Source organism: Lathamus discolor, chromosome 5, assembly GCF_037157495.1.
Source record: "Lathamus discolor isolate bLatDis1 chromosome 5, bLatDis1.hap1, whole genome shotgun sequence".
Taxonomy (NCBI): Eukaryota; Metazoa; Chordata; class Aves; order Psittaciformes; family Psittacidae; genus Lathamus; species Lathamus discolor.
In genome coordinates, this window is record NC_088888.1 from 44,025,638 (window position 1) to 44,048,793 (window position 23,156).

At 38.5% G+C, this 23,156-nt stretch overlaps 1 protein-coding gene across 1 annotated transcript; it reads left to right on the top strand.

Annotated features, from left to right (window-relative positions):
• Positions 1-1,472: 1,472 nt before the first annotated feature.
• MYCT1 (MYC target 1) lies at positions 1,473-22,803 on the top strand. Its single transcript, XM_065680591.1, has 2 exons — positions 1,473-1,722; positions 20,315-22,803. The coding sequence occupies exons 1-2, from the start codon at positions 1,473-1,475 to the stop codon at positions 20,845-20,847; spliced, it is 783 nt and encodes a 260-aa protein (XP_065536663.1). The 3' UTR covers positions 20,848-22,803.
• Positions 22,804-23,156: the final 353 nt, after the last annotated feature.

Here is a 23,156-nt window from a genome sequence, read left to right on the forward strand (position 1 = left end):
TTGTCCATATGAGCCACTTGTTTTGAGAAAAAAGAGAGAATTCCCAGCTTGGAATACCTCATCCAGAGAGAAACTGTCATGTTGCTTTGCATTGCTGTTGACTTTCTCACAAAGCATTAAGGTTCATATTTGATGCACTTGTTAATATGGAAGATTTAATTGTCTGTACAAGTGTCCATGTCTGAACTCAGCCACTTTTCAACTACATTAAAGTCAGTGTTTAATTCTTTTCTACAATGATCTATCTCAATAGACATATCCAGTAAACCAAAATAACTGCATTTCCTCATTTTATAGTTTACAATAATTCAGGTTTTTTGTATGTCCATCTGCTTCCAGAACACAAAACTAACTGTAGTCATACAATTCTTTAATTTGTATATTTTTATCATCTGCTTTGGTATCTGTGTCCTGACCAAATTGAATAATCCCAGCATTTCTTATCAAGTTGTATCTCATTCACAGACATTTGAAAACTGTATCTTTTTCATTCAGGTGCTTAACTTTGTGTTTTCAAAGAATCAGCTTTGAAAGTCATCAATCTTCCATTAACCATCAGAGTTTCTCAGTATTGTTAAAAGTACGTTTCATGCAATAAAGTCCCAAATAGACCAAAAAAAACCAAAGAAAAATATTCAACATTAAAATTGTACCAGATAAAAATCTTAAGATTGTAATATTCCTAAATTTTGAAGATTCTTGATATTCGTTGTGAAAAATAAATGTAGTTGAGTCTGGATATTCACAGCAGAATATTTATGGGCATCTATTATCTGCAATATATTTAAGAGGGAAACAGTTAAAATCAGGTCTTACAGCATTTATCACATAAATCAAAATCTTGTATTTTATTGATCCTCATACATTCTCAATTAATTCTGGGTCTGTGTCATTAAATATCTTGGTTATTTTCTTTTGTAAGGGTGTTATTATTGCTATTTGTTATATTTAGCAGCAGTACTTACGATTTCCAACAGGGAATTAACACAAACTGTCTAAATAAATAGCTCAAAGTCTTTTTGTGTTCAGGGAACTCATATTTTAGAATGGGGTGTGGAAAGGAAGACAATTGGCAAAGGAAATTTGAAGTACACTCATTAAAATGCTAAAGCCTACCGTTACACTGCCAGGCCTAGCTAGTTCCTCAAACTAGCAGAGAAACAAGAGCGAATACTTAAAACCCCTCATGTCTACGTTAATATACTAATGAAATGATGTTTATTAAAAGCATCTTGACACATTTCTTCCTCATTGAAAATTCCCACCAAATACAAGTGCTTTTGAATGTTTAAGGAAGGTCTTCAACACAGAAAATCATTAAAGGAAAGACAAAGGAATTTTCATCTCTCTATCTCTGGACATTTTTGGGCTTGAAAAGTTTCAGAGAAGGAGGGGATTTGGTATTGTTCTGAATCAATTTGCTCTGGCTAAGGAAATGACGAGAAGGAAACTATTCCCCCGTCTGGGGAACCATGTGGTGTTCCAAGATAAGGCAAGCACTTGCTAATTCAAGTCCACAAGCAGGAAACGTGATACATACATTTCCTTTCAGGCAAACAACACAGTTCCCTGGCAGCACGGAAGTATTGCTTCAACTGCTAAATCTCAAACATTCAGAAACCCATTGCTCCTCTGTGGACATACAATTCTGTATTTGTTCTTTGGATGTTATGGATAGAAACAGTACTTTCTCTCCAATCACATGGCCACCAAAGTTTTGGGGTAAGGATTTTGTTTCTTTTTCTAGAATATTGTTAAAGTAGATGCTGACATTAGCTGGTGATTGCCTTAAAAAATTCATCTACATACTTTAAAGCCTCATGTTGGAAGAACCAAGTAATGAATAGATTTTGTATTTCTTGCAGGGCAAAAGGTTGTTTTCCAAATGTTTCTTTGACAAAATTTTATCATGTTTTTAAGCTAATCAAGGCAGCAGGAACTTCCAGGGCAGAATTGATTGTTTGACAAAGTTAATTACTGAAGTCAGTTGAAAAGGTGTCTATTGACTTCAGTATGTTTCAGATCAGGTAGATATTCTCAACCATTTAATGGATGTACCTACACAGCAGACACGATCTGTTTCATCTTCTGATAGGAGAAACTAAACATGCTGCAATCTTTGGAATAAACTCTTAATTCTCCAGAATGAAAAATTATTTTTAATTTGTTGTGGTGCCTCATGATCAGATTTTCCTTACTTTTTCCTCAATGTATATTTTGATTATTATTCATTAAGACTGTTTTATTTCACACAAATCTGGGAATGGTTCATCTCCTGAAACATACAGAGTGTGAGGTGGAAGTATATGTTATGCTGAAATTCATTCAAGGTTCTGTGCAACAGCTGTGGAGAGCCCTTCCCCCAAAACAAGCTTTTTTTTTTTCTTCCTATGTTTAACATTAATATGTATTAGCATTTAGCATTAGTGAATAAGATGATCTGGTTTTGTCTATTATTTTATTGCTATTGAGCAGTGACCCCTCCAAGAATCTGTGCACGATCTAAAACTAAAAAATAATCTACATTAACAAAATGGGACTTCTGTTGCATAAAAGTACCCTGGGAAAAAAATGGAAAATAACTATACAAGAAGATTGAAAGAAGTTCCTTCATTTCCTTAGCATAAGAAACAAGAACCTGCTGAATGCCTTCCATGTTTCTTGCAGTGACACATATTTTCCTACTGGGAGACCATGAGCAACTCACTTCATTTTTGTGTCTAAAGACTAGGATAATGATACTGGACATCTTTAGAAATACTTGAAGATCAGCTGTGGGAAAAATACTGTCATTAGTGTCTCAGAGTCTCTTGTTGTCTGGAGATTGTCTGCTGGACCCTGAATAATAACTGTAATTTTTATAGAGTGGAACTACATGTAACTCTAAAATGGCTCTTTCAGAACAAAAAAGAAAGTGCTTTCATCAGCATGTACTTTAAGAATCCTTGTGTAAAATGTACATCTCCTTCTTACTGCAGGTTTTTCAGGGTATGCTTTAAAGGTTGTTTCACTGTTTTTGTAAGCCACCCACTATGTAATGCTGTGAGTGTGAATACATTGCCAAGATACAGGTCGTTTTCCATGCCTTTGTGACTTCTCAGCAGCTCCTATGGACTTGGCTTAAGTATAAACCTTAACATGTGCACAGACGTTTGCTGAGGACTAAGTGAGAAAAAATAAATGCTGTAAAAACTGTTAAAGCAGCTATTCATAATGATATTTAATCTCTTACAATTTTATAAACCATCTATTGTCTAACTGCTGGTTCCCTACTCTGGAAAATATATGGGCATCCTGTTTTCTAAAGCTGTCCAGTTTCCAGTCGTAACTTCACACAATAGCATCTTAAATATGACGGTAAGAATTTTAAAACAATGAACAAACTAAACTGTCCACTGCTTATTTATGTGTAGGGACACATAAATCTTTCTACAACTGCTCCAGGCTGGTGAAAGTGTGTATGAATAAAGCTGAGTAGATAAAAACAAGATATACATACCTCGATTTAAGTCATGTTGTGTGAACTGCCTAAGTAGTCTAAGTCCTCTCTATGTATTCATGCAAAACCCCTAGCAAATAATAGTATAAAAAAAAATAGCACACTTTTTTGTGAGGTCAGTGTAGAGTAAGTGGCAGCCTGGAGAGCTGATAACATGCTTAAGTGCAGATCTTGCAGGGATTCTTTTGAATTTAGTCTTTACCATCATCATTCTCCAGTATTTTTTAAATGCTATATTATGCAGCAGAGTAAAACAGAGGAAGCAAACAAGTAGTTTTGCTGGCCCAAAGTGAGTTCTGCTGGAAAGAAAAAATAAAACCCAAATATTAACTTCCTCTTCTGGTTTAAATTCGTGAGTTTCATGTTATAGCGCCTGGCCTTGTCAGCAAATATCCTCTGTGCAGTGTGTCACAAGCATAAAATTTGAATTCTGATTCTCACTTTGCAAGAGCTGTTCCTTACTACAGGTGCTGCGCAGTCTTTGTAGACATGAGTGCCTGTTTCAAACAAGTTGTCTGAGCTCCTGCAAGCATGCAGGAGCTCATATCTTTCAGGTGAAAGCTTCTGTGAAGCTATGTGAGCTCTGGTCATTCTCTTTTACAGTGGGAATCCACAGTATGGTACTTCAGGAAAAATAGGATGAGAAGCACTTAAAGCCAGCATCTGCTGAACTTCAGTGCTGTTGGTATCACATAAAACTGTAGACAGAGAATCTTTTTTATTTATTTATTTTATTTTATTCTATTTTATTTTATTTTATTTAACTGGTAGTTTCAAAAGGAGGTTTGGCAATAACTGAGCGAGAAATTCAGTTTGGTACCCATCCATCAACTACTTATCACATTTTTTACTGTTTTAATATAGTCTTTATTGAGTTCATTTTGATTTGTACACTAACAGTGGGAGTAAATATGTTTCCATTTTAACCACAAGTGCATTTCTTGTAATTCTTAAAAGCATTTTCTGTTGCACACAATTAAATATAATACATGGCTTTGAGACAACCCTTTTTCTGCAGTGCAGATAGTAATATACTTTAGGATCAGGAAATTTAATTTAAATAGTACATTTCATCATTATGACAGCAGCAGAGAGAAAAAGTGTAAGCAGATATTAATCAACCTATCAGCTATTCTTCAGTCTAGCTTTACTCAAGTATCTATCTAAAAATGCAAAAATATAATTTAATACCTTAAAAACACTAAGGACAAATCTTATTTTCTTGAATCAGAATCCAGGGTGTTATTTGTCCAGTGTGTGGAAACCATGCCACATATCAGCTGGCTTCCACTGTTCGTATATATTGCAAACTCCCTGGCACTAATACTTCAAACATTATCACTTGACCTTATTAGCTATAAACGCACTCATGCACTTAAATATAATGTAAAATTTTGCCTTGTCTCTCCCTCAAGCCGCTGGTCTTCTCCTCATTAAAATGTGTCTGCTTGAAAGAAGTCAGACTATACACTCTGCTGGAAAAGAGGGTCATTAGGGATGAGTATATTCTAACATCTGACATAGTGGTGTGGTCTCACGCTACTGGTGTAGCAATAATGGTGGTTAAAGACTTTGCATTGTTCTCTTTATGAGCTAAAATATTACGTGTGAAAGGCAAGTACAAACAGTAACACAGCCCAACATAGACAGCCATGGGACCTGGCTTTTCTTCTGGGATCCTCCACTGGTAGTAGCTGTGGGAGAATAGAAGCCACAGCAGCAAATCCGGTCTAGTTCTTTGCAAGTAAGAAAAAGATGAATTTGGCTACCTGTGTAACCTACCAGACTAGGTTAAGCCTGTTGGCTTCCACTCTAGTGACTGTATCAGTGCCATTTCCAGCATAACTGGGTGGTCTCTTCGCATTCCCTTGTCTTCCTTTCACACACTTTGTACCCTTGCAGTCTAGCTCTAGCAGCAGCAAATAAGAGACTCAGCTGTCCTGCTGGAAATGTGAACACACAAAAGCCACGATTTGGAGCCACTCGTGGAACTCTTGATAGCAGATGTGACAGTGGTAGCTTCTACGAGGCTATAGACTCTTCCTATTTTGATGGCTGGAAAAGACCAGCATAAATAAGTACCCCAGAGGGCCTTTATCCTGGTAGATTGGGCGCTGCTAATAGGGATGCCGTCTAGCTGAAGATGCAATTCCTTTGCTGGCAGATAGGGGGAACCGAATGTGTGACATAGAGCCAATACACATGCTCTAGAACACTGGAGATCTTTTCTTAGTAAAGAAAACCTTCAGGGTTGAAATCTGACAAAGCAGGAGGAAAACCTGAAGCTCTGGATTCAGGTGCAGTATCAGCCTCAAGGATGTACTTCCTGAACTGCTATTTTCCTTCTTCTGTTGCATCCCCTCTTCTTACTTTTCAGAATTTCACCCTAGCATGCATATACTTCCTGGTATTTTAATTTGTGACAATCAGCCAAAAGGTGATTGAAGATACTCTAAGTTGATAAACTGGGGTTTTTTTTCTTGCAGTTGGTCTCTTTTTTGTCATTTCTCTGTGGTTTGGTAAACCCCGGTGATTTTAAAACTGCAATGATTTGCAGCATATCACACATCATAAGGAGCTCATAGCACAAGGAATAAACGTCTTCACAAGAGATATATTCTCTTTCTGCAGAGACTTTGGGTTAGATCACTGATGCCTGCAAAAAATTGGACCAAGTAAGCTTCTTTCTTTTGAAACCACACTGCTGGAGTCAGACAACTTCAGACTTTACACGCTGCTGTTGTTGGAAGCAGCCCCAATGGGAGAAGAGGGGCAAAATGTTTTCCTCCAACCTCATGATGCAGTCTTGATCTAGTGTTTTAGGGAATAGGTCCTTTCAGTGCTTATCCAAGTAGCAGGACATTGTCCTATTCAGAAAACTTAGATTGAAAGAGCATGGAGCCTTTTAGTGTGCCAGTATGAGTATTGCCATGACCCAAAACACCACACTATATTTTTGATGACTAAGGGAGCAGTTCTCCATTCATATTACTATAAGGGACAATAAATTAAAATTGCATTCCAGTGATGACTGTCTGTCCATTTTGATTTTTTTTTTATCCTCATTGTCTTTTGCATTTAGTTAAAATGACATATAAACAATAGATAAAATTACCCAATAAGAATCAGAATCAAAAGCAAGGCAAATTCATCAATATGTGGTGAGAGAAAGGGAAAGGAACAGAATGGGCTTAGCAAATGTTATCAGAAGAAGAGATGATCCATATATCTGACTTTGTAATATATATAAACATTATTATTTACATATATATATGCATATGTATAAAATGCCATCTTCATCCTGAATCTGCATCTCCCCAACTGGGATACACTGACTACATCTGCAGCAATAACGCTCCTGCTCAGACTTCCCAGGATGCTTTATCATGCACTACCTTAACAAGTCTGATTGCTTAACACTTGAATTTTAGAGTCTGAAGTCTGGTTATCAGGGATACTGATACATCAGTCAGGACTTGCGGCGCAGGGTTTTGTCTCCTGGTGTGTGATATTGAAGGACTCAAGTAATAGAGCAGACTTCTGTCCCCATCTTGATAGAGTTAAAATGAGAGCAAATTGCATGTGAACAAACCCTCCTTCCAGCTCCCCACCTATGTTTTCCAATCCAATAAATGCTTCATTCTTCCAGGTTTGCAATTAGAGGTTTCCTAGAGCCCTGCTAGTTCTCGGTTACTTTCCTAACCTTCCATCTTCTGACTAATATTTTCTCCTTTACTTATTCCAGCTGAAGTCTGTAAAAAAAGGAAAAGTTGTACATCTCCAAAGCTACCTTTCCATACCCTTATGACCTCTAATAACAAAAAGCAGCTTGTCTTTTATTCCCATTTCACAGCCAAGCATATCTACTGATAGTAGCTAAAGAGCTTGTTTTGAAGAGCATATAATCCAAATGCCCTCAACAATTGGTTCTAGTATAAGTAAGTTGCATGTGAATTTAGACAACCCAATGTAGTCTAATATAAAGACTAATAAAATAGGAATGAGGGATGCATTCGCTTGTTAGTTTCTGGAAGACAAGACAGATGGTTCCTCCACATTGCAGATCCCTATTTTAAAAAATAGAGAAAGTTCCCTGTGCTGCTTCATAGGAATATTGTCAAGAAAAAGACTGAGGTAAAATGTGACACAGAATCAAACAGAAAGACGGTTCTGGTTTTGCAAATGTTTCCTGTAAACACACTGGGTTTTTTCAAGTGCATTTATCTGAGAAACAGATGTACAGCACAGGTATAAAATATAATGCATTTAAAAAGCACTGTGAAAGACAATGAGGTCTTTATGGTAATGGTACATCATAAAAATGTTTAATAACTTGTTTCTAGCCTTAACCTAGTGTACCTCCAAGTTCTCCCTCCTGCTCCTCAGTGAAATGTTACATGATGCCACTGATTTAGTAGTGAAGCCATGCTTCCAGATTACTTAACCAAAGATTTCATTTGAATGAGTAACTTCTTTCATAATGATGAAGAATAACAGTGATTTATCTGGATAGCAAATTTACAAAAATCAGGATGATAAAAATCCTGTACAGCTAGGCAGAGATTTTAGGACAGGGACCAGTTTGGCTTGTTTGTTACAAATGCCACACTCTGGGACCTCAGACAGACCCTGACAACATAGTACACAGACAAAAACAAATAATGGCAACACCAGCAAAACTCAGCTTCACCTGTATAGGAGCTGACACTCTTTTCTTTGCCTCTTGGAGAGGGGCTGTAGGGTTATGAATCCTCCCAGACCCAGCAGCATCCAAGTAACTTTTGCTGCACGGCTTCTGCAGCAACAGAGATTTCCCCTGACTAATGGCAATCTCTTTTGTTCCGCTTCAGATAAGATACTGATCCACATGAAAATCCTGTGATAGAGAGGTAGAAAATGTCACATTACTAAATCACTTCTCAAGTGCTCAAGTGGTCAGAAGCTGATTTAAGTATTAGACATAACTTTTATAATTATCATGGTAGCTAGAGGGCTGCTAGGGCAGTGGAGACCCACACATACTACCTTTCCTCTGCCTGAACCTGTTAAGATATCTACAAGGAAGAGGGTTATTGTCCTTTCTACCAGGTCAAGGTCACCAGATCTTCCTGTTTCCAGCTCCTCTGACCACAGTGTGAGCTGGCTTGGAATGCATCACAAGACAGCAGCAGAGCAGCCTAGGTCAGTGACTCAAATAGGACACAGCTTTCATTTAAATAGCGCTAATACTGAGAGAAATGGCAACAAGGGTGTGGGTTTAACTGAAGATAAAAGATAGCATGTGATGGTGAGGCATTAGCAATGGCAGTAACTGTGTTTGAAGATCAGCCCTTCAGTGGCAAATGACAGCAGTGAATCTCCTTCCCTGTAATACCCAGGATCCTTGGCATCTCCTCTGAAGTCCTCCACAAATACTCTTATACCAAGCAAGAAATAAATCTATAAATTGTGATGTAACTAAGAAGGAAGGCATTGCTCAGCTCTCCCCTTTCAGCTTCAGGATATACCACGTCTCTTTTCCCTCTCAGCTGTGTTTGAAAAGGGCTGATTTGTATGCAGGTTTTCAATTGGATTTCTTATGCATGTGCCAGTACTGGGCTGGAGTGGCTGTGTCTGTGTGTTTCATTGTCTTCCAGTATTGCTACAGTGAGCCTGAAGCAGTCAGGCAAGAGATGCTGCACTGCACCTTCTAATGCCACTTATGCTGATGCCAAACTTGTAGGAAACCAGCATTTCCTCTGTGCTCTGTCAGGGACAGGAGTCAAGGTCATACAGCAAATCTAAGCATACTCTGCCCACACTGGTTTATCTAGGAGACAGAACTGTGTCTTAGCTTTATGCTGTGTTTTATTTTCCAGCTAGCTTTTGGAGGTACCATTTTGTATCAACTAGACTACTGTTGTTTTGCGTAAACCCTACATATAAATTTATCAAAGAAATCATATACTGTCTTCTTAAGAGGCAGAATGGCAAAATATTCCAAATTTAATACAATTATGAATATTTTGTTATCAGTTAAGCAAAAGATTTGAAAAGCGAGTAGAAGTTATCCCTTCCATTACTGAAGCAAAGGGGATTATATCAATAGTCAGACCTTACACTTAGGAAGGTAATACATAAATCCATTCCAAGATCTTACTTGCAGCCCTGTCAAAGAGATAAAAGCAGATATTAACGAGGGAGTGATTTTTTTTCCTTGCCCTTATTCTGGCAAGCCTAAAGAAGAGTATTACTGTAGTTGGATGAAAGCAACAAACTATGTCATGAAGAGACCAGTCTTATTCTTGCACTGTGTCTATTCAGAGCACGATTTCTTTCTTGTGTGTAAATTATTCTTTTAAAGTGAGTCTGTCATCCTCAGGCAATGTTTTGCTGCATCCTAATTACTTCTTGCTTTCCTAACCCGTCCATACAGCCATTGATTTATCAAATGCTTAACTGTCGTTAGCAGGAAGCACACAGATCTGAGGTAGTAGAAGAAAGAGGCAAAGTTTCTTCAGAGTATTATTTAAATATTAATTAAACACCCAAGATGTACATGATTTGGCAATTACACCTACTGTATTGAATATGTGGTGCTGCTTATCGTCACATGAGCTGTTTAAGAAAAATGCTCAGTATTTATACGCAGCTTGTGATTTTACTATTGTAATTCACTTAACCACGAGTCAAAAATCTTAGCGAACCAAATGAGTGGCTGTGAGTGGTATCATCTCCCTTACACAGATTAGTCTGAAGTATGGAGACGAAATGAGATGTCCACTATCACAAAAGATCACAACATACAGTTGGGACTAACGACTGACCCTTTTGTCTTTGTAAGGTTATCTTCATGTCATAACCCTGTCGTTTTGTCTGGGGAAAAAAAAAAAAAAAGAAACCAAAAAATCTGAAACAAAATAAATAAAAAGAGACTATCAATAACAGTACAGACAACTTCATTTCTTCCTGTTTTCAAGGTAGAAGCTTCACTTCCTATACAAACTTAATAAAAGGTACTTATTCAGATTTTGAAACCTATTGTGTAGTAGTTAAATTTGCACTAAGCAATCCTGAATTATTCTCCTAACACAAATTATTCCCCTTCTACTTGATGATATGGAAAAGGGAGTTTGATTTTCATATACTGAAAATGGGCAATTGTAACTTAAGATTTATGTGTTAGATAACCTCAACCAAAACTCCATCAACAACACAAATATATACAGGATTGTTATGAAATAATGACTAGGAAATTTTCAGCAAAATAATTGGGGGAGAAGAAAAAAATTTAGTTCAATGCAATGCAAAAGCTTCTTTGGGCTCTGATACATGCTTCCTGAAGCAAACTACTAGGCAGTTTCTGCTTCTTAGCCGAGGCCTCTGCCTTGCTTCTGTGTCATCTTATTTGCAGAAGAAAATTAATTCCCTGTTTCAGACATTTGAGTTCACAATCCAGGAACCTAACACACACTTATAGCATATTTGACCATTTAACTGACATATGTTAATTTTCAACATTTTGCTTTAAAAAAAAGTGTTATATGGATACCACCAGGGTAGTGGAATAATGAGCCAACCAAGCAGGCACATGGCTTCTGTGGAAGTTGCATAAATTACCCAGACAGAGGATAAATGAAGAAGGAGACAACTGTTGGCTCAGTTGATTTCTTAGTGCAGGAGTCTCTAAGCAAGTAAGACCTGGACCAGCTTGGTGCAAACTCAGCCTCCCAAACACCAGTGTCTCATGTGGGACAAGCACCAATGTCTCACTTCACACTGAGTCTCCAGCCTGCATCATCTGTCATCAAGATGACAAGGGTCATCACGAGCTGACTAATACTCCAGGTCTGTAATCATCTCACTTAGAAATTATACCAGAATTTATCAGCTTATGGTTGCACAGATTCTTGTAAGTACTATTTAATTAGATCTTCTAGGCCACACTGAAATTAATATTCATAGAAAAGCTGGATTCAAAAGTGATCTCTGAAACCGATGGATGGTCACACAGGAAGTAAAAAGAAAAAAACCCCTAAAATTTCTAAACTGTAGATAACTAATTGAAGAATACAGTACTGCCAGTCACCTGGAAACCTTGTGCTTTCTTCTAACCCTGGATGTCTTCTGTTTTCTTAAATGTAGCACACATACTTTGGTATTTCCTCCTTAATTTTAAGAATTTTAGGGAATCCTAATTAAGATTTCATGCCAGTCACCCATGCTCTCTTCATATAGCAAATTATTTTATACTCAGGCTCTGTAAAATAATCTTATTAATTAAGTAATAACTATAATGCCATATTGCACTGTAGCAAATTGTGATTTACTGTTTGGATGAGGTACATGCAGAGACAGTACAGCTCAGGGCTATGCTTTGTTTTTGTGAGGTTAGTTAAGAATGCCTTGCGAGGGGATTGCTTGTTTCACATGTGGAAAAGATTCAAATTATGTTACAATCTTTGTAATGCGTAGGAACCATAATGAAACTACGCAGTAACAAAGTTTCTATCTCTGTCTGCACAAAGGAATCTTTGCTTTGTTTTATGTAGTTATGCCAAAGGCATTACATTAAACATGCTGACATCTTTATCTTAGATGGTTCCTCCTGATTATTACAATTATCTTTATCATTCCAGTAAAAATCAACTGCCAGTAATATCGAGTGAACATCATCATCTCTGAGTTGGTTTGTGCAATACTGAGATGGCATATTCCACTCTTCTGGATTTTTATCACAATAAATTAGCATGTTAGTAAACAAAACAAATGCACTCTGGTGCAGGGAGATCATTTTGGACATCACTGTAGATAGTGAGAAATATGAATTTAAGAACACACTTAGCCTCATGCTTCTCCATCAACACAAATCTTTGCAGAAAGCCACAAAACTGTGCTAGCTTTACTTCATTAATCTTCTGAACACTTATGCTGTGCCTCAGTTTACCTTACCTTTTAAGCCTCTGCAAGATGCTGGTCCTAAGTGTTTACATCAGTGTAATTCACAGTTTTTCTGAGTTTTGAGTTTTCACTAATTTTCTCTTTAACCTTTTGTCAGAATGTTTCTTGTTGGCTTTTTCTGACATCCTGTTAGAATTAAGGTGGTTTAAGTGTTGTTTAGCTTTCCAGCATAAATTTCCAGCAGAGGGCAATCTTGTTCCTGGGTAGGTTGCTCGTTTGTGACTGGTCCTCTAATATAAACAGCCGTCGCTTCTGCATTTCAAACCGAGAATTAGTCCAAGGGCCCGGACTGCATGTTCTTTTTTTCCTTGTCATTTACTTAGCAGTTTTTCAGACGCTTCTGAAGCCTATTTGCTTACATGATCGAAGAAAGTCTTAGAAACTGCACAAAATACCGTCAGTATGGTCCTTGAGGAGTCATCTATTCTACCTTCTTTTTTCAAGACAGGATTAACTATATTACAACAACTGCCTGATACTGATTTTTAAAATCTTTAATGGAAGTAGATGCACCACCTGTTTGAACTATCTATTCTAGTTCTTACCTGCCCTCACAGATAGAATCATGTTTTTATGTTCCCTTTGCTCTACTCTTTATTTTATCTGCTGTGGACATAAACCCAACTGTTTAGATATTAGATAAAGCCCAAAAATTACTCTCTGTTGCTGCAGAAAAGAACCTTGCACTAGCACAAGCCAAATAAAGCATCGCTGTAGCAAGCTGTGTCTGAATGCAGAGCATTGACATTTCTGACAACCTAACTATCTTACTGATTTTGTTTGTTAGTTCTCATGTCCTGCAGTCTGATTTTCTTGCAGCTTTTTTTCCAGATTCTGTGGATGCCACTATCCTCATCTGCTCATTTCCTGGACTTCATAGCTACCTGAACCACCTTGTGCTGTCCCATGTCACTCTCACTCTTCTCACAATAATTGTGTGTGACCTTTCTTAAACTTCTGCCATGACTAAGATCACAGCTGGTTGATATTACACAGCAACAGATTCACCCACCCAACTGAATCATGGACTGCCTACGAATGATTAATGAGAGGTTGTTTTGCTAATGCAATTAGTGAGAAAGATCAGAAAGATAATAAGTCAACACTTGTCGGATACAAAGGAATTACATTTGTGAGGACAGCATGGCAACAGCAGCACAGAAGTTGGCTACTGATACCAGCTCTGACTTTAGACTAAGTTCTCTTGGAGTTAGTAGAACCAGCATAAAATAGTTCAAATCACTTCAAATATTCTGTAGTGGAGAAATGTGGTAGCTCTTTGGGCCTAGAGTATTTTTTCCTTTCCGAACTTACTGCTCAGAATGAGCGAGGAGTAGTTGCAGCCTGTCCAGCTTAGAGATATATATTTGCTATAGCTGTAGGAAGATGCTATGAGTTTGTTCAAACTGATGGACCCAGGCTGCTTCTGTTTTGTTTTGCATAAATGAGGCTGTGTTCTGAACATCTACTGTGACTTCCCTGAGCCTCACTTGAAAAGCTGAGATACTGAAACTCTAGTAATATAGTGTCTGAATAATTCTTATTAGTCAGGTTACTAGATTTGTCATTTGTAAAATGCAGTTCATGCTTTAATACGCTAGCTGGTGCTCTACACTAAGCTGTGCAATATTAATTTATGAATTCACATGTGGGTTTGTATGGTTTTTATACTAGCTTTTAACACTGAGATTTCATTTCAGGAAAAAATATAGGGTGACACAGGGGATAAGCTGTATTTTTCCATGTCTCAGATCAAGCCCTCTACCAGTTGTCAAGGTTTTTCAGTTTTAGATTAAGGCAAGCTGATGGCATGTGCACAAGCATGTGTGCATGTAAGGGGAGGAATGCTTACATAGACAAGTTTTGAGTCACTGGCATATAAAATCACATAAAGAAAAGAGAGCTCACAAAAAAAAATGTGAGAAGGAAAGAATGAAAATGGAAATAAAATTAGACTTCTAAAATTTTAATTGAAATTATGAAAATAGCTCTTTTGCACTATACAATGTGGGGGTGTGTTCTGATACATCTTATTGCTAATACTGCTGAAATCAGTGAATTTGCATTCTGCATGCAAGCTCGCATGGAATAAATTTTGCATGTCAGGTATGAAATGCTTCATACTAGTTTTGGACAGGTGAAAGAAAAGAAAAATGGTAGAATTACTCTGAGTTGCTGAAATAAAATTGCAGAATCCTGGTGTAATGTAATACGACTAAAACATCTCTGTAGCAAGCTGAGTTTGGATGCTGAACAAGGCCATCCTTGACTGACAAGCTACCTTACCTCTTCTAGTAACTTTCAGAAAACTACTTCATTATGTCTCTTTTAGTAAAGCTATAACAAAAAAGTAACAGCTCCAAAACATAAAGAAAATTGTCATATTTGAAAGTCACCCACTAGAAATCAAATAAAATGTGTAGGTATCATCTCACACTATGAGTGTTCTCTGCCTACTTGTGCTTAGCAATAGCATGAGCAGACCAGATACTTGGAAAACTGTTTCTTTATTAGCTTTATTGGCTACTATTGGAAAAGATTCGGTTCAAATTCAAGTCATGTGTGCACAGCTTGACTAAAAGATGCTTCTCCATTTCTCTTCCCTTTCCATTCAGTACATTGTCCTATCTTTCCCCACCCCACCCTGGTTCTTGTTCTGATGCTCTCATTGAAGCTGCTACTGACATGATTTTGAAAGGTACTGCCATCCCTTCATACACATGGCCAGCTAAAAAGTTTACAAATGCATATTTTGTGAGTATGGGGCAAGGCAGATCTTGTGTCCATCTTAATTTCACACCTTGGGGAATCTACCATAAGGTTATAGGAACAATGCAAACCAGGATTTCCTGACTTTTGGCAGCAAAATGGCTGTTCCAGCCCATTGCAGCCACAGCTGAGGGCAAGAGGGAGATTTCTTGGGAAAATGGATCCTCAATACAAATATGTTTCAAATTCAAAGGAATGCCTTGCTATCTGATGTGGTCCATACACATGAAAGGAAAATGAAACCCTCACAAAAGTAAGGGATTGACCTGAGTATGTCTCCAAGGATCCTGCTAAGCTCCACAATAGAGGCAGGATTCTCCATCACAGAAAGCAAATCTGTTATAGGAAGATTTTTGTTGATCCAGGGACTAACAAGTCTATGTAGGTACTGTGTTGCTAGATTTTAGTGAGGTATATCCTAATATAAGGAAAGAGAGAATGTAGTTCACTTCTCAAAAGACTTACAGGTTTGTATGATGTTTGTTTGTCCTTGCTACTGATGTTCAAGCTGGATGTAAAGAAATTATTTCAGAGCCAAGTGCTAGGAAAAACACCTTGTCAGCCAGTCTATCATCTTTACTAATAACATGTCCAAATTTCTCCTGTGAGGATTCTATGGAGTGTTAAGGACTTGCTAGAGGCTATCAACTTGGTAGGATATATACTAACACTTCATATATACAGTTTAAGGAAAGTTATGAAAGCTTTACGGAAAGCTGCAACAACCAACAGAAAGCTTCTCATAATGGTGGCAATAATCCCCTGTACAAACCTTTAGTACTTCATTTGCTTAACGCTGCATGCAGAAATCAGAGAGGAGGGAACAGAGGGACATCAACATGAATTTCCTCATCTGGATAGATGCTGTCCTAATAGACACATGGTGCCTTGATGTTCAGATCTGGGGGTAGCATCCTGAAGTCATAGGTGTTACTGTGGGTTCTGAACTTTCAACCTTTTTTTCATGGACACATTGGAAATACCATAGATGAGAAAGGTAATGTAGCTAAGATATTCAGCAGCTTTGTTTCCTTATCCTTTTATTTTTGGATTTGTATCTCAAAGTCTGTCCTGAGACAGAAAAAATCCTTTGATTGAAAAAATCCTTTGTCCTTCACCTCAGTTGGTGTTAGAAGTGAGAGAGGAGAAAATTGACTGAGGTGGAGTACCATATCCTTTTGGTTATGGCATAATCAAATAAAATAAGCAGTGTGAGCATCCTGAGAAACATACAGATCAAAACACATTTAGGCACCCCGCACCTAGGGAGTTATTGTTATTGGAAGCATCCCTACTTTATCCTGATTTCTTTTTTCCTTAAAAGCAGAGGACAGAATGACATGAACAGTTCTCAGGAAACCATGAGATATTACAGTGGCCCCGTGGGAGACACTTTGTGTTGGTATTGCTCTGACTCTCCTGAAAGGCTAGTTCTGCCCCGCCAGATTAAGGAAGAGAAAAACAACTCCCTGAAAGTCAGCTGTCCCCCTCAAAATCCCAGGTGCAGCAAGTCCCACTCTGCCTTTGATCTTTTTCTCTGTTTGGTAGTATTTTCTCCAATGTACCTCAGGGCTATGATCACTGGGCATTCTAAAGAGGAAATCAATGGGCGTAGATTTACAATTCTTCAACGTTAGTTTTTAGAACTGAATTACATTTCAGTGACATTCATCCTCTGCAGGGAGTGAACATAAAAGCAAGTTTGGCCTATTAGTGTGATCCACAATCCCCACTGAAGTCATGGAGAGTCTGGGAATAGAAAGAATAAAGTGTCTGAAACAAATGGGTCTGGTGATATTTCTAGAACCAAAAAGAATAAATGCAGGTCCAAATGGGAATAACAGCATTTGGGGTACTATATGGCAACTGAAAATGTCAGTATAAAGCCAGCTGAGTTTCCCCACGGAATAATTTGACGCTCTATTTTTACATTCATATATAGAGGCAAAAAAATAAAAGAATCAAAGAAGTATAAACAAACAAACAAATAAATAAATAAATAAGGCATTATCCAAAGGGATAATTGTTTGTGCTGTACCTCCAGCACAGGGGAACAGCACGTGGGAAGGACTGAAGAGCTGCACTCGATACTTTTGTCAATTCCCTCATCTGCTTTTAACAGTGTGAAATGCTGATTTGATTGTGCAGCTAGTGAAAATTATGGCTAGAAGGATATAGGGACAAATCCTCACCATGGTGCATGGTAACCCCAGAGCCAGGTACACTGATGCAGCTTTCTGTGCTTCTGCTCACTCTCCAGGCTGCTGAGCCCCACAGAGATCTCCTTTGCCTCCTGCTCACTGGAACTGAGAGCCCAACTATGAGCTGAGATATCAGATGGCAGCACCGAGCCCTGTACCTGGGGTATCCCTGTGCAGTCTCAAATATAATAACCTAACTAGCATTCCAGCTGAGGTGCAAAAGAAATCAGCCTAAGAAAGGACTAGTTCTTGCTCCACTTACCCGTAGCCATGCATGGACAGCAGTAGGGGGTACTCAAGTCTGCAGCTTTAATACTTGGGGACTGCTGTCTTTAGGATACCCCTAGGATTTACTCAACTGAAGGTCACAAAGTCCTGGCTCTCCCTCCCCACCTCCAGGAGTATGAGTAGGAAACTGCAGTAACAGAATGTATTGAATCTATTAAAATGGCATAATAGGCTATTTCTGACCAAAAGGGACATGCTAAAGCCTGCTGTGTCTCTGAAGATGTTGATAAAGGGCAGAATGATGAAAATGCTCTGATCTGCAGCCAGAAGTTGCAGTGCAGGATGCTGCCTGTGGGCTCTTGCAAAAAGCAGAAAAGGCAATCACCCTTTGACTTTAGCCTGCCTAGTCGAGAGCTTTTAGATGTAAAAATGAGGCCTTGAAGAAAAATTATATTTTAGGGTCAAGTCTGATCCACCTCCAAACAAAAGGGCAATGAAGTGTTCCCAAGAGGGAGGAGTGCTCTGCAACGTTATCCTATGCATTATCCTCTCTAGTCTTTATTCTCCCATTTGAAAAGGATAATGGTTATAAGACCATCTGAAAGCAGAGATTACAAGCAAGCAACAGTAGGATCGTATAGACTTCCAAATATCATGGCTTAATTAGAGGGCCTCATGGAACTTCAAGGCTTTCCTAAAAGAAATATAAGGTGAATAAACCTGGATAGGAGATTCATGGTGATGTCAGTAATTCATGATAAAGTTGGTCTTGCATGGAACCACACCAGCAAAGGCATGTTGGGCGAGAGTACTGCCCCTCTGTCAGGGTCTGATGGGCAACAGCAAAGACTGCGTTCCAATTTAATGCTGCTTGGAGTCCCCACCCAGAACCCTGTGAAAATTTTATGCTAAACTTTCTGGTGCTCAAGGAGCTAATTTTCCCCAACTGCAAATATGAATCACACAGCTCACAGTTTTTCACTGAAGGGAGAAAAGTAAGAAAGTAGGTAAGGAAGGTAATAATAACTAACTCTTAAAATACAGTTATAGCAGTAATTATTTACATCTCCCCTGCTGAAAAGAAAGTAAATGTTTGCTTTCCCCCTCCTGCAGTGACCTGCCTTAAGTTTAAGCCTTGGTAGGCACTGAGGCCTGACTTGAGCAAAGGCATCTGTTGGCACATAACTAGGGTGCCTCTGCCTGCAAGTTGGTCCCACTAGCTATGCCTGGCACCTCTCCTCTCCCTCCGCTGTGTGCTCTTCTCCATGGCTGTCCAACAGCCACTTGCTCCCTTTGCCTATTCAGCAGCTGCTGTGGCTAATTCTCACAGCTTGGATTCAGTGTCATTATTTCTGAAAAAGGACTGTTTGTGCAGCACCATAAATTCAGGGGGAACTCTTTAACAGCTGTTACCCTGCAAGAAAATGTTGTGTCTACTCTTATCTTCCCCCTTTTGGGCTCTAACACTTTGATCCCAGTCCTGGAGTTGCTGCCTTCTGTTGTGAGGATCAGACAGGCACAGAGTTAGCTAGCCTGAGCTTCTGTACACTGGGAAAGTTACTCACCTTTCTCTGTCTAATGAATACAATTTCCTTTTTAGCACAAATTCTTCACAAGCATGATAGGACATTACAGAATAAAGGACAGATAGAATAAACATGTTTTGAGCTGTTGTGTGAGCTTTTTCCCTTATTCCCTCTTTTCTCCACCAGTAGTCAATGCGGTCTTCCTTCTTGTTAAAGATCCAATTCCTTTTTAAATTTTGAAGGGATCTATAAAGGTTTTTTGATCATTTCAGGCCTTATCCAGGATTAAAAATGTATCTCCAAACTTTTTAGAACAGCAAAAAGGCTGGTGCTCAGTTGCAAAAGTAGGTGAAGTTTTCTGAAGTAACAGTCCTATTCTTAGAAAGATACAAGGAAATAATCTCATTTGAGAAAACAATCCTAGCCATGTTTTTCTTTGTTTTCAGATCTCTTGATTCTTGAAAGCATTTATAAAAGAGCTAGAAATTTACTTTTCTTAATGGCAAACTAATGCATTTTTAAACTGGGCATTGGGGATGGAAAATATTCAGGTGATTTACCATTACTAATGTTTATCTATGACCATTTAGGATATACTAATTTACATTAATTAATGTGAGGATTTAAAGTAGCTGTTACTCAGCAGTAAAGGGATGGAACATGTTCTCATTCTTTAATAAATATAAGTTTTACTCCTTTAAAAGCGCAGTAGAAGTTACATCACTTGTAATAAGTGAGTTTGCAAACACATAAACATAGAACAGCAACATCTATAAACATAATGACAAGTTTGCATAAATCTGCACCTCACATTGCCCACAGAAGCAAATGCTTGGCAGTTTTACAGCACACCTTGCTGCTGGTGGGTGGCTCATTCTGGAAGAGACTGATTTTTCCCTTGCGTTGGTAAAGAAACCGGTATTAAATGCAAGCTACTTTCTGGATCTTGTTGAATTATGCAAATTAAAATAAAAAACATCATTAAGTGAAAGCAATCTGAACTGTTTTGTGTGGTAAAGGTTGTGTATTTCGTACAAAAAACCTTTGGGTTTATTCATCTTTTAAGGAGGCTGCCATCTTCAACTCATTTTCTGGCAGGAAAATCCCTCAGAGTTAATGAAATAACTTTGCTGTGTATTGTTGTATTTCAGAACAGATAACAATAGCCTTCACGGTGTCCATGGTGATCGGACTGGTGATTGGAGGTATTATCTGGGCATTGTTTACGTGCTTGTCCCGTCGCAGAGCTAGTGCCCACATTTCCCAGGGGAACTCCTCAACCTTCAGCCGTCGGTCCAGACCCTCCTCCCATGGCAATACTACTGGCAGGACTGGATTTTACCGCAACAGCAGCTGTGAACGTCGGAGCAACCTCAGCCTGGCCAGCCTCACCTTCCAGCGGCAAGCATCCTTGGAGCAGGCCAACTCTTTCCCTAGGAAGTCAAGCTTCCGTGCATCTACCTTCCACCCTTTCCTGCAGTGTCCTCCTCTCCCTGTGGAAACGAACAGTCAGCTGATCACCCTCACTCCCACAAATACCACCACAACCCTTGTAGGAAGCACCACCAACAGTTTGAGCCGACCTGAATTTCACTGGTCTAACAACAGCCTCCGCATCTGCCACTCCACACAAACCCCCCCTCCTGCATATGAAACCATCATAAAAGCTTTCCCAGACTCCTGAGCTAGGTCCCTGAAGCAAACATGCATGTGCATTTTATGAGGAATCTCAATCATCTCAACAATATTCTGTGCATGAAGAAGATCTCTGAGGGGTCTCCAGCTGCCATTGTGGAGGGAACATATATTGCCCAGAGGCGGGTAGCAGCGATTTCTTAGTGCGCAATATCCCACTGTCCAAGGGATCACTTGTCTTTGCACTGCTGGCTCTAATTTACAGCTCTGCCATATGCTTCCATATTTATAGTGTTGTATCTTTAACTGTAATCAGTGTTTCTTTATTTTAGATGAAAGAAAATGGTGCCACAAGAAAGATAATTTCCTGAAGAAACAAGTCATTTTAGGGATTACTGATATACACGTTTCTGCAAATTTCAGTATTCTGTTTCTTTAAATCAAGCAAACAAAAAAATTCTGGTTCTATGTATTTCTTCAAGGGTGTTGAATTTTCAGAGAACACCTCCCATTACCCGCCTTCTTCCTATAACCACGGAAGAGCTTCTGTCTGAGGAACCGTAGACACAGAACTTGCAATGACACAATCCTGGCTGCAGTTGTAGGCACCCTGTTCTGCTGATTGTAGAGGATCTTAAAAGACTCCATATTAGGGTAGCTTGTATAAAATTCCCCACAGTGTGGGGAAAATGTTAAAGTACATGAAGCTTCATGCAAAGAGAAGCTTTTAATAACTTACAAAATTCATGGTAACATTAATAAAGAGTTTTGTGTCTTCAGCCAGCAGAACAGGTAGACACATTTTAGTAGCTGGTAAGGCTTATATGGGAGCAGAACTCCTTGTATTTCATTTTTCTAGTTCTGGTTATCCAGATAAGCAGCATGAATGACAACTATTTTTTTAATTAAGTTTCCCATTTCGCAATGGGATTACTCATTTCCTTATTTCAAACTGTTTTTCTCAAATTGCACAGTTTAATTATTCTTGGCAAATAATGCTTTGAAATCTTGTTTTTCACTAAAGCAAGATTTTAGACATTACAGCTGAATACTGGGATTGTACAATTAGCTAGAATATGAAGATAAAGACGGAATATTTAATTGAGGTTAACATATATTCTTGATTCTCATACTTGTATCATGTCAAGCTAACCCCTGGCTTAGTAGAGACTAATTGCACTGATGTGAAAAAAGTCCAGGATTTGAAAATGGCACAGACAACCCAGGCCTGATTTAAATCTCCTTGTGTCACTTTCCTGTTATATATTTCATGTTCAAATAAAGAATTTCCACAGGTAGAGAAGCAATCCTACTCCTCACTTACAAATAAGCCTGTTGTTGCTAAAAGGGCTGGGCAACTATAGTTGCAGGACTCCTGATTCTCAGGGGCTGGCTCCTGTGCTTCTGTACAAGTCCTTATCTGTCTTTTGGGGTGGACAAGGATTCAGCAGCTTTTGAGAACACGCAAAATGCTTAGCTTCTTACTTTCCAGGCTTTTGGAGACTGGCAGCCATGCATCCCTTTGCTGAGCTCAGCATCCCTCAGAAAGCACTGATATTGTTCTCTGAATCTTCCAGCGCAGTATCACCCCACTTGCAAATATTGCTGCAAACACTGAGCTTACAAGTGTTACTTACTGCAAACCACAAGTATTCCTTAATATAAAGGCAAATTATTTTGCATGTATTTACTGACTGGTTTTCGTTTTATTTTCAGTGTGCAACATTTTCCCTTCTGGGGAGAGATATGTTGTTACTAGAAAAACCATTTACAGTTTACAGAACACTTCACTGCAGACACTATGAGTTTTAGTAGACCGAGGATTTACTGATAAGACTGCAAATCTGCATTTGGCTCATTGTAGAACAACAATAGTCCTCTGGAGAAAGCAAGTTGTGTTATTTCATTCATTAATAATACTTCTTTTCATTTAGAGTCTTACTGAGTCTGGTGAACATTATTGCATGCACAAGTGTGTTCACAGTGTTCTAGCTCTAGAGTAGGTAATGCCTGCAAAAGGCAGAATTGCTTGGCCTACAGTGTGTGCCCAGCTGGCCAAAACTTCTTGTTCTTTGAACGTGAAATCATTTTACAGTAGAACATTCCACAGCATGTTATTATTTGTATTACACTATATTTAGTATATAATGTAGAAAGGGAAGCTTAAATGTACTGTATTTTTTCCTCTTGAAATCTGTACTGGATATCAAAGCACATGTTTTATGTTCCTGGGATTAGGGAGATTAAAACCACAGATAGTTTGGTGCATAACCAGCATGGCTGTCAGATACATAACTACTAGTTTAAACTATGTCTGAAATTAATGTTTTGCAAGCACTGTGGAAGCTTCAGAATGTG

What these genes read in the sequence shown, in the direction of transcription:
- MYCT1 (XM_065680591.1), top strand. Translation starts at nt 1,473, where the DNA reads ATGTGGTGTTCCAAGATAAGGCAAGCACTTGCTAATTCAAGTCCACAA. An exon ending in ATGGCCACCAAAGTTTTGGG is followed by an intron (nt 1,723 to 20,314) that starts GTAAGGATTTTG and finishes GTTGTATTTCAG; the next exon opens with AACAGATAACAATAGCCTTC.